The following is an 18,232-nucleotide window of genomic DNA, read 5'->3' as shown; positions in this document are numbered from 1 at the left end:
ATGAGACAGCCTCAAGAAAATAGGAATATTGGTAGCTAGAAATAACATTAAAGTCTTAGTTTGGAGGGGTCAGGGGCAAGAAATACTCAGGCTTCCTAGAGGTTTATAGGGGGACTGCAGAAGTGGTGGCAGGTCCTTATCTGAATACTTTGGAATATCACTTGTAGGGTTTGGTCAGCCCTACTCTGGGTTTTGGTGCATGGCCTGCCTGAGGGTCAGAGGGATAGGCTGGTCATGTGGCTAGTGGTTTGCATCAAAATAAGACAGGGTAGAAAAACTGATTTTCAGCAGGCATGTTAATAGTGCATTAGTATACTTGAGGCAGTTATCTTGTGAAAAGATGCTTTTGATTCGCTCTCCCTTAATACAGAGAAGAGGGCTATGTTCAGAAAGTGGTGTGGCCTTCCTGGCTGTGTTCTGGGACTGGAGGGGGCCAGTGCATTTACTCTACATGTGCTAAAATAAATGTTCAAAATAATTTCTGCTTTGATCTGTTTTGTCACCTGCAAATGAACAAAAAAAAAAGTGCTACCAAGCAGTTCTACCATAGTAGTTCTGAATTGTGAGTATTCAAATTCTGAGAAGCTGATGGCAGTTTGCAGTGCCTTGTGGTCTGTACACTTGGTTATTACTTTATCAAACTTCTGAAAGCTCAGGGGTGAAGCCAAGTTACACTTAATATTGCTGCATCTTTCGTGTTCCTGACAGGCCAGTAAATGCCTGTGTTGAAAGCTTTCTTATTTTAAACCACTGCAGTGTCACTAGTTTGAGTAAACTTGGAGGAGACTCTTAAGGGCTCAAGTTGCCAACTATGAATGCCAGGAGATGATAAGGGGCCTGGAGGAACCTGCTCCTTCATTTTTCAAGGTCTAGAATAAAAAGATCAGAAAACTGCCAATACTTTGCCTGAAACTCCTAGTCATGCTTTCTAGAATGGTCATCACTTTAACTCCTAGATAGGGAGTGGGCTTAAGGCAAGCGGGTTTGGAAGGCTTTCCAACTGGTATTAAGCTCTCAATTACATCACTTACTGGGCATTCATAGCAGAAGCTGCTTAAACTCTCTCTTTTTTTTTTTAATTTACAAGTGCATAGCAGTTAAATGTTGTCAGAAAGTCTTTTCCAAACTGTCAAAATAGTATTCTTCTGGAATTTAGAAATGCTGAGTGCTTGGTCTGCCATGGGTGTTTTCCATGGACACTAAAATTACAGTACCTTGAAGTGTAACCGTAACTAGGCTTGAGGGCTGTGATCTCTTCAGTGAGTGTTCCCCAGCAAAGAATGCCCCTAATCGTTATCACCTGCTACAGGGCAGGTCTGTAATAATTTTATTGGGAAAGTTTTTCCTTTGAGCTGTTAAATACTCTGGAGGTGCTCTTTTTATCACTTGGAACACAGTAAATCTGTGCACTGCTACAATTTATACATTGGTAACCATTGTGTGTCCTTACCATATAACCAGGAGCTCAATTTTCTTCAAACTTCACATGGGTACATAAGGAATGAATGATAGTAATGCTGATTTCTAATATCCAAAAATGACCAGTGATATTTTTTATATACAACTAGCTGATGTCACTCTGCACCCACAGCAGGGGCACAAGCGGGTGTACTCTCTGGGTGTGAAAAAAGTGCAGCATGCTCTCACGGAGGTGGAGTGCCACTCCAAACTTATTTTTATTTCCTTACTACCATGAACCCAATCCTCTTTCATTATGAGCTGTCCAGTGTCTTTCGGAATTGTACAAGGCACATAACATCATTTAACAGCAAGCACATTAACTGGCATAGATATTCCCACATGTCCTAGAAAGGTTAAGAAAAGGCACACATACCTGCTGGAATTCTCCGTGCTCTTATCTTTTCCTTGTTCACACTAGTTTGTACTGCAGTACCTGACTGCGGCCTGGAAGTCCTTGGCATTGATTACGCATTGAATAGACACTTCTGTACCATTTGGGTGTGTTTTGTTCTTTGTGGTCTGAAGGGATCCTACGCACTGCTGGCTGGGGTGAAGTGCCAGCAGTACCATCTCTGAGCACACCTTTAGGGACTTAATCTGCTGTAGGCAGAAGCTTGGTGGAACAGCTGTGCTTCACTCTTAGCTAGAGGAAAACACAGTGGTTATTTTAAAACTGCTTAAATTCTCTTCAGTAAGGACAGGGTATTCCAGGAAACAACACAAAACTCTAGCTGAATTCAGATATTTATAACTTCAAGTACAATTTAATTGTGCACATTGGGTAGTATCAATTCAGTGTCCAAATATAGGTCCTTAGGCTTTTTTTTGGTTCCAGCAGTGGTACTGAAACATTCAGCCAATTTAAATTGTTACAAGACATGAATGTATAATGAAATTCATTTTGAGGGCAAGAATCACATATGCTGCCACATAGCATAGAACAGGTCTTAAAGCTTGTAGAAACTTGTTTTCTGCTGTGGATATCCTCTTTCCTTCCTCCTTGTCATTAGAGAGGTTTGCAAGATGGTTTTTGTCACTTCTTGTAAGTATTGTGAGGACTGTGGGTAGGAAGTCCCTTTTGAATGAAAGGGATGTGGCATATCTGATGTGTGGTTACATCTATATCACGTAGCTGCTTGGAGGAGAAACTTTGACATGTGAATTAGTTACGTTAGAAGGGCCCAAAACTGTGACTATCTGCTGCCTATGCCATGATTGGAGGTGTGGGTTGTCAGTATGATGGCCCTACGTAATTATCAGATTGGAAAGGAGCAGCCTAGCAAGCAATAGTAAATCCTATTGGAGTTGCAATAGAATTGTAGAAAGCAGAAGGTAAGCAAAGGTGTTAAGACAAAAAATAAACAGAATTGATAGAATTTTTCAGTGCATAGAAATAATTGTGGACCCTGTGGAAATTGCTACTAGGTTGCTTGAGGGCATTCCACTTAGGTGGAATTATTGTTGCAATTAAACAGTAGTCCTTGGCATTAAGCATCTTGAGCTTTAAATCTCTTCCTTGGAGACAGTCCAGTTAATTGGAATATATGTTATTGCCTAGTTTTGCATTATTTATGCCATTGACTATAATGCAATTAAAAAAGAACTTGGAAAAAAAAAAAATCTATGCAGCGATACCCAAGACATTTTTTTTTGCTGTTCAGCCAGGCTGTTTCTTCTGCTCTAGCTGTTACGTGAAGCAGATGCAGTAATATATAGTGATACATATCCAATATGCATCCAGCACTTTCTGTGCATTCTAGAGAATTTACACACAAAATACATATCTGATGTTACACATGCACCCCCCCTTTTTTTTTCCAGCCACACATGGAGGAATGGGTTAACTTCCTGTTAACAGTAGATTTTCCACCACTTCAAAGAGGTGCAGCCTCTTTTTTGGTGGTTAAAGTTATGATTCTTAGTGACTGAGAAGCAGTTGCAGTGAAGGGTGACCTATGTGAAATATACATTTTGGGTTAAAAAACCAATTCCCATTGAAATGATGTGTGCTTAGATACCATCATCCTAAAGTTTTTAATTGCATCTGAGGCTCTGTCAAAATTTCAAAGCGCATCAGCTGTCTTGTATGGGGACTGAACTTCTGCTCTTAGTTGTTCACTCTGCGGTGATGTAGTGAGTGTTCTACTGTTTTGTTACACCTCTATTAACATAATATTGCTGAATTTTAGCTCTTACTGATGCCTTCATAGTTACCTGCAATGACTGATTTTCTTACTGTTGTCACTTAGTCTGCCTCTAAGCAAAAAACTGGAAATGGTGATAAAAAGGCCTAGTCCTTGATCACATAAGTCATTGTTGATATTAAGGTTTACATAAAGTAGTTTTAGTGACTATCCTGTATTTACCTTGTGAAGTAGGTACACAGTTTGTGAGCATGTTAATGTGGTTCCAGCAGTCACTGTCTGAAATGATGCACTAAAGTGATTTTTGAGTGTTGTTGGCACATTGCAATGGGAGGTAGAACAGCTTGTGTTAAGCCATCATGGGAGCTATTTTGGATGTTTACAAGTCAGTTGAAGTACAGGCAAAGGTAGCACTTAGTTACTAGTTCATGCCTTAGGATATGAACATTTGAAATTAAACATTGTGTAGTATGTTATTTCCTGATCTATCTGTACAGTATAATAGGTAAAACCAAAGTAACTTTCTAATTCTTAAGTCTTGCATGGTTATGACATACTGGCTAATAAAGATTTGGGGCAGTATCAATGTTTCTGTATTTATGGCTTTACCGTTTGGTGAAATTTTCTTCTGTGAGCATTGGGAGGGTAGCTCTTAACAACTATTCTCATTCCTTTTGTGGGACAAACCTTTTCTAAAGTTTCTGGTATGTGTTGCAGGGGTTGCTTTTGGGATTACGTGGTCATAGCAAACAGCTCTTCCAGAGTAAAACATGTTAGCGGTGTTCTCACAAAAATAAAGCATTTTACATCTGCCTTAATTCTACAGCTGAGCAGTTTAGTAAGTAAAATTAGGATCTTGTTGAAAAACAGGTGCTTTGCGTGAACTGTATTTTTCTGTGTAAGTACAAAAGCAAAAATGTTATCTCCCAATGTTTTTGATGTACTTAGTTGGTATTAACTGTTTTTAAAGTAGTGACAAATGTACATACTGAAACTGTACTCAAACCCATCCTGTAGGAAGAGAAATAAAGCATTCATTTGGAAGCATTAAGAATATAGGCATGCTTTTCTAATGTTTTTGTTTTTTTTTTTTTTGCCATTAAGTTTTATTCATTAGTGAAAACTTAAGAAACATTTTCAGTATAGTGGTTTTTTTTCCCCCTCTGGTTGTTTTTGCTCATTCAGTGTTTAAGAATTTATTCTTAACGAGTTCATTTTAGATGATTGTACTTTTGATATGACGCTGTGCCTACTTTAAGGAACAGTGACACTTACAACCACTGGCTTGGTAGATTTCTTGAAGAAAATAGATGTTTGGGAGAAGCAAGGAGCCCAGAGAGTGGAGACAGAGGTAAGAGGTACCTGCCTCCTGAATGGGATAAAAGCCATCTACTAACTGATCGTAAAAGAAAATAAAAAGTGTGGGGAGGAGTACCTAAATCAAAAAACATGAGGCTTGCAGAGAGCTTATCTCAGGAAGACTGTTCTTGTTAAGAAGTGACAGGGACAACCTATTTATTTGTTTTACCTGAAATGTGGGGAGTCCCATTACAAATGGGTCATGTGGCTAAATCAGGTCTTTGAAAGGAAAGTAAGACTGAAATTCTGTATGGAGTAGGAGAAGCTGACCTGGGTAACTTCACAACCTCATGAAGAAGGGAAGCTTTCTACATTGCAGCTTGGGCCACAAGAAGCTGGGTAGACATAGTGGGGAAAAGTCCCTCCGTTGTGCTTTTCCTGTAGCTCTTCAAGTACCTGCTCTTGGTTGCTGTCACTGTTACTTTTCGTCTGGTGAAGGACAGGCTGGGGGAGAAGAGAAATAAAGAAGACTAAGACAAGGATGAAAACTGTAGACTTTAAAAAGAAACAGAGCAGAGCAACTTCTGTTCTCACTGTTCCTCCAGGAGATGGTGTGGATGGTGCTCAGTGCTGTTCCTTAGAGATGGGAAGATACTAGGGGATGTGGTGTTGTTTAATCAAGAAGACTGAGGAAGAAGCCCTGTGACTTTGTGGGGTCTTGAATCTGGGAAGCAGACACAAGGAAAGGAGGGAGGAATGGTAAGCAGAATCTTGTAAGATGGAACTGGAAGAAAACTGCAGTGTGTAACCAATATATGTGTGTGCCAGGATCTCCTTCTTCCTGCAGAATATGCTTGTCTGGAGCCATGGGCTGCTGCTGGAGCCTGCATTCTTGACTCGATCAGATGAAAAACCTAAGCATGGAGGTTTTTATAGGAGAGAGTTTACAGGTTCCTAACTAGCATGAAGGAACTGTATTTGAGGGGTGCAAGTTGTTTTGGGAGAGCATAACCACCTAGGGCACTCTGTATTTGACGTGCTGAGATTGGACTGTTTCTGAGTACAGCATCTTGCCACAAGGAGCAAGTGTATCCTTCTTAGAGAACGAAATAGTGTGGGTTATGGCTAAGCAAGTTCTTGGGAAACATAAATTTACATTGTATTTTAAGTGTAATGAAATCCTAAGTGGAAACAGTATGGGGTTTTCTATCATTAATCTTATTAGTGTTTTTAATAGGTTATTTTTGACAGCTGTGTCATCAGTGTTATGGCAATACTTCAGATCCTGTTAACAAAAAACAAAACAAGGGTGCCTTGTTATAAGTACTCTGTAATCACAGGAGCTTCTACTTCCAAAAGAGCGTACAACTTAAATAGAAGAACAGAAACATGCTGGAGAAAGAAAGTACACAGAGTGAACTGCAGTGACATTGTATTTAGAGGTTTTGGGGCAAGTTTATAGAGGAAATGAAGAAATGGAAGAAAAAGGAAAGGGCAATGGTGGGAGAGGAGAATTAATAGTGAGAAGACGGGGTGGAGTGCAGCAGAGGTGAGAGATTGAGAGCTGGGGGGGGGAGGGGGGGGGGATTGAATCAGTAACTAATTAGTCATTTATTTAGTGGGAACATCTCGGTTAATACCTTAGGAGTGATGAGAGTGTTAATGTGGTTTCCAAGTGACATGATGTAGGTGGTTTTCACAAGCAAACATAGTGTTCATTGTAAATGTATAAACTGAATTTTTCTTAAAGATCACAGATCTCTTCCTCCACCCACACTGTTCTTACACTTCTTGATTTCATGCTTTCTGTTTGCTATAAAATGTATTTATCTTTTTACCCACAGTCATAAAATTCAAGTTTAGGAGAGGGGGAAAAAACCTTCATCAGTGGAAGTAGGAGATCACATTCCCTGTAAACTTGGTCATATCAAGTGTAAAACTGTGTTCTCCTACATACAGATTGGAGAACTCCTGTCAAGCATTAAGCTTTTCCCTTAAGACCCTGGGTGCTCAACATATGTTGATACAAGAGATGATACACTTCCCTCCCTGAAGTAGAGGGGAAAATTGCTTAGAAAAAAAATTTGCAAGCCTGGTTTGTGTACATCCTACTCATCTGTCCTCCTTCTCAACGCAGCCAAAGAACATATCCCACAACCACCTACTATACTCACCTCTCCATGCTCTTTGCATGGCTTGAGAATTCCCTTGTCTTCTCCTTGTCTGCCCTTGTCGACCCATATCTGTCCTTCTAATAATGATTTGAGATCCGCGCCCCTCACCTTCTGTGCTAGTATATGCCAAGATGCGTGGGGTGGGAACTATTATGTAATGAGAACATAACGTAATTAGCATCTGCAAGGAACTGAATTAAAGAAGACACAATGTTAAGATACTGCATTGGAAATATACTGAGTCCTTGAAGCAAAGTTAATCTTGAACGGATAACTCTTGCTGTGGGAATTCCTAATGTGGTCGTTATTGTCAAAAAGCTCAGCACATTTGAGAAGCTGATTTACTACTCTAAAGTAAAAAGCTACAGCTGAAGCAAATAAAGCTTATAGGCTCCTGTCAGGTCTGTCTGCTGGGCAGTTCTTCCTGCTTCACCCATCAACTTGCTGGATGCTTTTAATGAAATTTGACAGTGGGAGAACTCAAGCATAAGTCGGCCCAAGCACTAGGGGAAAAGCTGTGTTGGGAACAGTTTCTCTGCTTGGCTTGTTAATTAGTCAGTCAACATGTTTGCTGATGTTTTTCCCCAACATGCACAGTTACACCGAAACCTGCAGAAGATGATGCTGCCTGGCTAGTAAGGTCATGTAGGGAGGGAACTGAAAGCAATGTGGAGTCCTGGAAGAGACGAGGACGGTAACTGAGAGCACTGCACAGGTTCTGGGAGCACTGGAAAAGGCATGTGTAAGAAAGGGAGGCACACATGCAGAAGAAATCAGACTTCATATATTCTACATCATGTAGGGTAAATTCTTTAAAACTAACACAGATAAAACTTAAAAACTAATATGGTGTTTGCTTAGTGCAATGATTGTAGTCACAGTGGTGTGACAAAGGTTGCAAGCCTGCATTTTTGCCCAGCGAATGAGAAGTAGGTATCTTTATAATTCCTAACTTAACTGTAGCTCTACATACTGCTGCAGTGAACTAGGTGGTCATGTGAATGTAAAAAGTTGGGGGTGTTATTAATCATTAAACGGATTAATTTTTTTCTGAAATATTGTTTGGGAAAATCCATATTTTATCATCCAAGCTTGGCATTGCTTCCATATGGAAATGTGGTCAAGCTCTCTAATACCATAAGTAATAGCTTTCTTAAATAAAATGTTTAAGCAGTCGTGGGTTTTTTGGTTGTTTGGTTTTTTATTGTTGTGGGTTTGTGTTGGTTTGGGTTTTTCATTGTTGTGGGTTTGGTGTGTTGTGTGTTGGGGTTTTTTTGGTTTTTTTTGGTTGTTGGTTTTTTTTAATAAAAAACCCCAAATGCACACACTTAGTAGCAATTCTTTAGTACATCTTTTGGGATTTTTGTACAGACTTCTTATGGTTACCTTCTAAAGCTGTTAGGTGAACATGCTCACTTCTTAAAGCTGTAATTCAGTGGGAATATTTTACACCTCATTAAAATATTATTTATGTGTGATGGGGAAGTAAGTTCAAAGTCTGACACAATATAACTGCTCTTTGATAGCAGTATTAGAGGGGGGAGATGGATCATTTACACCCCTCCCTGCCATTTTTGGCATGATTCTTTTTGCCAAGCCAGCTGATACACTATATTTGGAAATGTGGCCGTGTTGTGTGTTACCAAGCTTATTCATCATTGCTGTCAGCGTACTCTTTCTGCAGAATGCTTTCAGGAATTTTCAACAATCCTTATTTGAAAGGAAACAAGGCATAGTACTTAAAAAATATTTACCAGAAGAAAACTAGAAAAGTGAACTTGAAAAAGAAAAAACCCAACAACAACAAAAAAAAGCCCAAACAACTTTTCTGCTGAAATGTGTTGCTGCCTCTTCAGAGATCTATGAAGTCTGCAGTTCTTCTCGGTCCTGAAGGATTTTTTTGTTTTATTTTTCTTTTCATGCCAGGCAGCTATATTTTATATTGGTTCTTCTGTTGTCATGCATGTGCTGGCAAACAGCCTGTCCCTTTATTGCTGTGTTGAGAAGCAGGCTCATACTTTATTTCTTTCTAAATGATATTTTTAGTGACTTGCAAAAAAAGACGCTTCATATCTGAAGTTAAAAATCTGTCTGGAATTTCAGGGATTTCTTTAGAATTGAAATCTAACTTTAAAATCTCTTGCACAAACTGTAATTTTATTAATGTAATTTTAATTGCAAAAAGTAGGTTCCCAAAGGAACCGCACTTACTTTCTCCATATTTTGTGTCATGTTATCAGTATAACTCATCATTTGCTGGTTAAACGTGGTAGAGAGCATTGCTCAACTAAACTGTTTTGTGGTTGTTTTTTTTTTTTTGCCAAATACGAAATGAGATTATGCGTTGTTAGTTTTCAGCAATTTTGAAAAAGCTTTCATAATCTATTTTTAGATTATATATAATATAAAATTATGTTACTTTTTTTTCTTATACTAGGCTGCTCCGCTAGGTTGGTATTTAGAACATGTTTTTTGGACAGCCAAGTATAGCAGTGATTCCTTTCAAATTACGGCTTTTACTAAAAAATACATGGCAGACACATTAGATTTTAAATAGTTATATCAGTTTCATGTAACTGAGCAGCGAATGGAGACAAGCAATGTCGGAAGTGGAGACCTATTTTTCTGATTCAGAATTAGATAAAATAAGTACAGTTTTGATCGATAGATGATTCCTTAAAAGGAAATATTTCCGTAACAAGATAACTCAAGATATCAGTCTGCTGGTTTTGCTTTTTTCCTATGAGATAGACTTGCTGATTTAATCATGCATGCAGAATATTTTCTCATCAGAATTTCTGCAGACTAAGAAGCAATGGTTTAGACAAGATACATGCATCAAAGGCAAGAGTAAAGATACTTACGGAGGTTATTTCATGTTCATATACTGGTAGCATCCTACTGAAAAAATGCATTTCAGATTACAGTGCCATCAATCTAATGAGTTGTGTTCACCAAACTTGTTTTTTCCTGTGATGTGTTTGCTGCATGTTATCTGAGCAGTAGGAGCTGGGACAGATCTTGTATTAGCCTTGAATTTCTTACTTGCGTAGAGCAGATTTCAGCTAGAGAATAGTTTTTGGCCTCTAAAACAATATTCACCTGTGATAATAATGCAAGTACTGAGCCTTGTTCCGATTTTTCTTTTCATCGCATTTGGGAAGCTGAAGCTCACATGCCCTAAAATCAGTCTTTAGACATAACTCTTGGCAATGCTTTCACTGCAAAAATAGATTGTCAGTGCTAACATGTTTCACATGGGCAAAAATGCAAAACGTAGTGCTGACCACGTACCATATTCATACAGCTTCATATATTGGTGTGTACCATTGTTCTGATTGCATGGTGGCACTTCTCATGTCTCCTTGTATTATGTGTGCACAGTTGTCTGTGGGTTTTTTCTCATAAAATCTGATGGATGTTTTTACTCCAAGCCGATCCTTCCTCTACATACAACTGAAAAAAAATGAAAAAAAGAAAAAGGTGTGCAGTATTTTGGTAGTTGCGTATACAGAACACTTAGACTCCATTTCCTCAATTTGTTGGTCAATAAACTTACTTTGCTCTTAGATGTGAGAAACCAAAATCCTTCAAAATAATTTAAGTTGTTCAACTTATCTTAATATTTATGAACATCTTGATATAAACTGTATGTCATCATAATTTGTAACTTGTAACATGGAATACACTGTATAAGTGCTTTAATTTTCTGATGATTCTAAAGATGCAGGGGATTGTGCTTAGAGGGAATGTTAGAAAACCATTTGTATGAATCAACACAGAACTACATTGTTCTGGCCATGAAGATTTTGGACTCTGTCCCCAAACCGGCTGTTGGATCCATTACAGACCCGTCTGACTTGATTTCTTTTAAGAGTAGAAGGGTCTAAAAGAAATGTAACAGGATGCCATATGGGAGAGTGGAACACTCAAGTAAATAAATGATGTGCAAATAAAGTATTTGTGAAGGTGGCCTCCTGTACCAAGAGCTCTGTTTTACAAGTACAAAAGCATTATTAGGGGAAGAAAAAAAAGTGTATAATGGGAAGACCATGAAAATAAACTTTTCAAAATTCTTTTTTGTTGATATTGTTCTTCTATGGCTTGGTCTTACACTATATTATGGCAGGTTGCCACTTATATTGATCCTATTTCCGATTGGTACTACTATAAATTCAACGTGGATCTCATTATGAGCATTAGTCCCTGCTTCATATGAGCTGGTAAATGTTATCAAATCTTGTATGAAATGTAATTGCTTGTGGTAGAGCAGTGTCTTTCAAGAGGACATCCAGTGTTATTTACAAACTTCCAGGGGTGTTACCAGCCAGCATGATTACGTTGAATCTGTGGGATCTCTCCTTGCCAGCCTGCATATGAGGGCTTTTCACGGTAGAAGCTGTACTGGGAAAGTAAGTCATGCAACTCGAGGGCGACTGGTAAAATTAAGCAGTGTAGATAGGTTGTTTGAGCCTCGATACCTGATAGAAAGCACTGAAATTGAGGCGAGGGGGTTATGTCCCAGGACTTCAGTCTCCATGCACTCAGGGATAGTCTTGGTCCTTGCACTGTGTTTAGTGTCAGAAGATGAAAGAATTTGCTTTGTTTGGCTTCCCTTCTGAAAACACTTTACAGTTGTGCCTTAGATTTTTTTCTTTTGTTATGGGGTGGTGTCTTCTCAGTCAGTTTTGAGTTCCTTTAATTTTGAGTTAATAAGTTAACATTGTTAACCTTAATTTGCTTTCTGATCATTCAAAGTTGTTATTTAAAACAAGCCTTGGGATTGTCAGTTTCTTGTTCACTCTTAGTCATAATGGAAAATGAAAGCAGCCAGATTATATACCTTTCCCACTAGAAGCTTTTAACGTATAGCATTTGTATTTAAAACATCTGCCCTGTACAGTTACTTAACATACAGATTGCAATTGTTTCAGCCTTGGTCAGTGTGGAGAAGCAGCTTTTCAGCTGCTGGTTGATACATTCCAGTGTTAGTATCAGCTGTCAAACATTTTGATAGAGTACGAAAGGAAATACTTCATTTTGGGTAAGCTAGGCTATACTGACTGTGTATATAAAAGGATCCCTTTTATATACACAGAGTGCTCAGAACACCTGGAATCCAAAGTACTACTTCTGTACAGTGATTTTTAGCATTTTTAATTATTTGACTGTGTAGTGTGTGATAAGCTGCTGTGGCTGAGGTGATCTTGATGACTCAGGCAGTTGAAATCTTTCAGATGTCCAAAGTTACTTGAATGTGTCTGACTCCCCTCTCACTGCGAAGTAACTAGACATAGAATCTTCTATACTGTACAGGAAGATATTATAGATCACATAGACTACGTAGGCTGCCTGTATAGAGGTGAAAACATCAGCTGCAGTAACATGTAGAATCATAGAAAAATGTAGATGGGAAGGGACCTCTGGAGATTGAGAGGCTCAATTTTCTGCTTTAAATTCAAAGTTCAAGGGCCTTGCTTAGTCAAATTTTTAAATTCTCCAAGGTTGCTTGGAGATGCTGTTAAATCTCCATCCTGTTCCTGTGTTCCACCACTGTCATGGTGAGGAGTCTTCTTACATCTATTTGCAATTTCCCTTGCAGCATTATGTGACTGTTGCCGGTTGACGTTTTGCTGTGCCTGCCTGAGAAGAATCTGCCTCCGCCCTTGGTATAACTCTCCATTACATAGGTGAAGGCAGTACTGGGCTCCTGTTCTCCAGACTGAACAAACCCAGCTCCCTCATCATGTCTTTCATCTCATGTATCAGCCCTTTTGCTATTTTAATAGTCTTTCTCTGGACATGCTCCGGTTTGCTGGTACCTCCTGTGCTGCTTGGCCCAGAACTGTGCAGTACTCTTGACGTGGCCTCACCAGTGCCAACCAGAAAAAATAATTAATTCCTTTGACCTGCTGTTCATGCTCTTGCTTATGCAGCTCAAACTAAGGTTAGTTTTCATTGCTTTAAGTATGCACGGCTGGCTTATGTTCAACTTGCTGTCCACTAGAATCTCCAAGTCCTTTTCTGCAGAGCTGCTGCCTGTCCAGTCTGCAGCTGTAATGCTGCACAGGGTTTTTTCTTTCCCAAATGCAGGACACTTTAATTTGTCGTTGTTTAACTTTATAACTTTTGGCCACTTCCTCCAGTTTGTTGAGGTTCCTCTGAATGGTGGCCTTACCCTCGAATGTGTTGACTAATTTCCCTGTTTTAGATCATCTGTAAATTTGCTGAGGATGCTTCCTGTCCTAGCATCCAAATCTGATTAAGATGTTGAGCAGTATTGACCACTGAAGAATACTGTATCTAACCAGTTCACAGTTAAACTTAAAATTATTGACCACAGCTCTTTGAACCTCATGGTCCAAGGAATTTTTTGTCCACCTTGTTGTCCACCTATTCAATCAATGTCTGCTCAGTTTGACAACCAGGATGGTATGGAAGACAGTGTTAAAAGCCGTGCATAAGTCGAAGCAACTAGCAACCACTGATTCTCCTTGGGCCACAGGGCCACTTATTTCTTCAGAAGGCGATCAGGTTGGTTGTATGTGGTTCATCTTTAGAAGTCTGTCGTCTGATCCCAGTCACATTCATGTCCATCATGCCTGGAAATAGCTTCTCTTTAGGACTTGCTGTATGTTTTGTACAGCAAATGAGGTGAGACTGACTACTATCTAGTTCCCTGGATCCTCTATCCCCTCCTGACCCCACCTTGCTTTTCTGTTGGCTTTTGTTTGTAAGTTACCTGTTTCCTGTCGTAGGCAATCACCATGATTTTTCAAAGGTGATAGCCAGCAGCCCTGCAGCGACATCAGCTAGCTTTCTCAATAACTTGGGTGTTTCTCATGTGGTCCTATGTACTTGTGTAGGTCCAGCTTACCTAAATAGTCTTTAACTTGATAGTTCTTCTCCCTCAAGCCTTGCTACTAGATGCAGAAACCTGGGAAGCCTGATAGCAGACCTTGCTGGTAAAGACCTTGCACAAGGTGTTGGGTACCTCAACTTGTTCTGTATCTTTTATCACTAGGTTGCTTCCCAATTCAGCAGCTGAATTATACTCTCCTCCATCTTTTGCTGATGGTGTACCTGTAGAAGCCTTTCTTCTTGCCTTTCACATGCCTCTTCAATATTGACTCCAGACAAGCTTTGGCCTCTGTCTCTGCTTGCCCAGATAGTGCATCTGTATTTTCCTCCAGTTGCCTGTCCCCCCTTCCACTTTACCAGTTTCTGTTTCATTTGAGCTCAGTCAGTGAGGAGTCCCTTGTACAGTCAGCGGGCCTCCTGCTGTGTCTGCTGATTTTTCTTGTATGTTGAGAAGGCTTGTTTTTGTGCTCCGAGAAGAGTGTTCAGGAACATGACTGGTTGTCATGGGCTCCTTTGTAGCTTCCCAAGGCATTATACTTCGCATTCCCTGAGCAAGCTCTGACTCTACTGTTGTGAGTCCAGAGTCTTTAGTCTGCTTCTTTCCTTTCTTTCTTTCTTTCCTCAAGATCTTACGCTACCATTTCAGAATTACTGCATCCAGGACTGCTGTTGGCCATTATATGCATGAGCAGTTCTTCCTTACTCATGAGGACCAGATGCTGCACAACTCCTTCCCTAGGAGCCTGTTCAGCACCAGCATCAAAAATTGTTCCTAGTGCATGCAAGAAATTACCTGGATGTTTCATGCCCTGCTATGCTGCCCTTCTAGTAGGTGTCGTCTGGTTTAAGTCCTTCGTGAGAACAAGGGGCTCTGAATTTTGGAAAACTAGCCTAGGATGATGTTCCATTTATTGTGGTAACTGAAAATAAATTTTTCTTAACTAGTTGTCTTGAACCACAAGAAGCTGCTGTAAAGGTATACATGTGATATTTTTATTTTGAAATGGAATACTAATTTTCTGTTCATTTTGAATTACTACATTAGTGCAGTCACAAATACTAATTCAGCTGATGTCCGCAGTGCACCTGGTGAAGTAAAATAACCTGGTTTTGTATGGCATGGATACTTTGGTATCCATAATATTTGCTCACAGCTAATGAATTCGCAAGTGCATCTTTTTTCTCCAATTTCTAGTTTCTGATTACCCTGAGGTAATTAATGTGCAACTACATGAAATATTGCTTCCAGTTGCACTGTATGGCTGTCTTACTTGCACAGCCTGAATGTAATACTTGAACATATATATATATGTCAGAAACAACTTCTCATCCTCTTTTTTTTTTTAAGTGACTAATAAGAGAAGATCTTGTCCATTCATCATTATTGTTTTTTGTTTCTTAATAAGTGTGCTGCTTATTCTGTTTTAGTTGGAAGATGGGGAAGAAGAGCCGAGTGAAAACTCAGAAGTCAGGTACAGGAGCCACAGCGACAGTATCTCCAAAGGAAATGTTGAATCTAATTAGTGAGTTATTGCAAAGTAAGTTTCAATTTCATGCCTCTCTGGGAAAGAGGGATGGTATGCAGACCACTCAGAAATGTTCTCTTGTTGAAGCCAGTGAATTCTGTTTGTTTCCTGTAAGCAGCCAAGCTTGCTATTTCAGCCTGCTGAAGATAGTATAGTATGCATTTTATAGTATCTGTCTCTGTTAGTATATACCATTGTTGGCTTATTTAAATGTGGTATTGGACATACCATATTTCTGGCAGCTTTTGGCTTTACATTTCAACACAAGCATAAATACTGGGGGAGATTAGATTGAAAGAAACCTGCTCTAGGTAACTTCACATTGAAGCTTTGTCAGAGATGTTTTTCATGCAAACCTCAAGAACTGCACTGTTTCTGTTTATCGGTTGACCAGTACTTTGAACCGATATCAGAGTAGAGAAATTATCTGTGGAAAGCAGCAATACAAATCAGCTCAACTGCACTGTTATTTTTGCTACTTAAATAGATTTGTTGTTGTTGGTTGGAAACCTTTTGTAGTGCTTAGTTCTTGTGTATAGACCAAAGGTTGTTTCACTTGTGCAGGAACTTGGGACTCATCCATTATTTCTAAACATGAAAAACAGAGCATAAGTTGATACAATGATGCGAAAATATTGTTCACTCTTCCTACTGTCATTAGTAACTGTGCTGAGCTATACTTCTTGTTGAAACACAAGTCCAAATTTTCATATCCTGGACACATCTAAATGTTGCTTTAGAAAAATTAGAATTTTTCTTTGCATTGCTTACAAAAAGGAGACAAGGAGTTGGCAGAGCGGTTTGATGCTTATGCTACAATTGGCCTCTGCTTTGCTACCAAAAATAAAACGTAGATCTAATTTTCTAAGCGAAGATAAGTATCAGCTGTTCTTTTTGTCAAGCTTCCATATTTTATTCAACACGAAGATTTTTCAAATCAATTGAGCAAAGTAATCTTCAGCTGTCCACTTGGGTTTATGTGGCTTAGAACAAGAAATCGACACACTGGCATTGAGAATATTGTCAGAGACACTGTGGATACAATCTGAAGCTAAAGCTTGGCTAGGAGTTCCTTTGCTTGTCCTTCCAGCACACATGCATCTATGAAAACAGCATTGACTTGGCAGGTCAAGTGTATGTACCAACAAATTTCTTAATTACTTAAGGTAAGCTCTGTGCTATTGTCATCTGCTTTCATTACAGCAAGAATGATGGCAAGCAGGCTAATGTAAACAGAGCATGTTGTCTGGATTATTAAAAACGGAGACTTTGTTTGTTTATCTGGGAGACTACTTAAGGGTCTGATTATTTACTTTTTTTCTTCCTAGCTTTTTAAATATTTGATATTTCTTAAATCTGAAAGAATATTAAAAAAAAAACTTGAGGCAAGTTATAGTGTGAAAATTTTAAAAGTATCTATTCATTACGTTTCAAAGAATGGGATAATTATAACAATGGAGATTATAGTGTTTACCATATTGCTATGTTTGAAGGACAAGTAGTACTAATGTTCAGTTGAAGTTGCTGTGAAACCGTGACCTTTTCTCTGATGTCAAAAAAAAAAAAAGTGTATATATATACACACAGACACTTTTTTAAAGAAAACATTTTCATGTGATGTTTTTATTCCCAGAATGCAGCAGTCCTACCCCAGGCCCTGGTAAAGAATGGGAAGAATATGTACAGATTCGTTCACTTGTTGAGAAAATTCGCAAAAAGCAAAAAGGTAAATGTGAAAGACTAAGATAAGGGTGGCTCATAGTATTGATTTGCCTAAAGAATTGCCTGTTGACAGCTAAAAGGAATATTTCTGTTGTTGTTTTATATAAATATTATGCAATCCTATTATTTTAGGATAAAAGTCTTAATTCTCTGACATGCAGTTGCTTTTTACACTTGTGTTTCTGAAGTGTTCTGGTGGGCATGACCACTGGCATTAACCATTTTAATACTTAAAATTCTGAATGAATATCACAGACAGCTGATCCTGTGATAATTCTGTTCAATAAGTAGAAAAAAGATCTTGAGGTTATGATGAGATTACAGTCTTGAAGGACTAGAAGAAAAAACCTTTGAGGATAGTATTAGGCCTTTTTGATTAGTGATTGCATAGTCTGCCCCGTGCCTGTATAAATCTGCACATTTTGAATTTAATTTTATAACTGTCTTATTTTAACCTGAACACTTAATTAGACGTGGAAACAGTTTCAGCAATTCAACATCATGACATTAAATTATGACAAAAATACATAAATGCACAAAATAAATACATCAGCTAATAACTCTAACTGCTATAAACCAAGCACGTAATTAAAATAAAGAAATGCTTATGGTACCACAGTTAATATGGAGTTTTATTTCCTATTTTCTAAGTGTAAGATATGCTTATTTTTTAGTACAGAACAGTTTTCTTCTGGTATGTTCTGCAACAACTCACTGTTGTTGATAGTTATTTTCATATTAGCTTTGTTTTTATTTGGAGGTATGGTCTAAAAATGCTTTTCATGTAATTTTAGAAAAAAGAAACCCTTTTTTATGACTGTTGTATTTTAATGGCAGAGAAATAACAATAACAATTATTTTGTCTCTGATATTTATACGGTGATGGCAAAAAAGCCAGACTGCATTTAAAATGAAGCTTGAGTAGTTCTTGTATTTGCTTGAAGAAGCAGAAGGCTGTTCTTAGAGGCTCGAAATGTCCTTTTCACACCTGGTTTTAATAATTTTGACTAATGCATAAGAATCTTACTTCATGGATCAACTTTTA

General features: G+C 38.5%; 1 protein-coding gene across 2 annotated transcripts in view; it reads left to right on the top strand.

The window, feature by feature from the left end:
* SETD3 (SET domain containing 3, actin N3(tau)-histidine methyltransferase) overlaps positions 1-18,232 on the top strand; it is a 63,009-nt gene that overhangs the window by 9,850 nt on the left and 34,927 nt on the right. For both annotated transcript variants that reach the window (XM_075103877.1, XM_075103878.1), the window contains 2 exons: positions 15,368-15,477; positions 17,099-17,191. In XM_075103877.1, the coding sequence (XP_074959978.1) occupies positions 15,375-15,477; positions 17,099-17,191 (196 nt within the window). In that variant the 5' untranslated portion in view covers positions 15,368-15,374. The remainder of the gene's footprint in view (positions 1-15,367; positions 15,478-17,098; positions 17,192-18,232) is intronic.

The sequence above is a fragment of the Phalacrocorax aristotelis genome, chromosome 9 (genome assembly GCF_949628215.1).
Source record: "Phalacrocorax aristotelis chromosome 9, bGulAri2.1, whole genome shotgun sequence".
In the NCBI taxonomy this organism is placed as follows: domain Eukaryota; kingdom Metazoa; phylum Chordata; class Aves; order Suliformes; family Phalacrocoracidae; genus Phalacrocorax; species Phalacrocorax aristotelis.
Note: the sequence above shows the minus strand (reverse complement) of the source record. Positions and strands in the feature narration are given on the sequence as shown.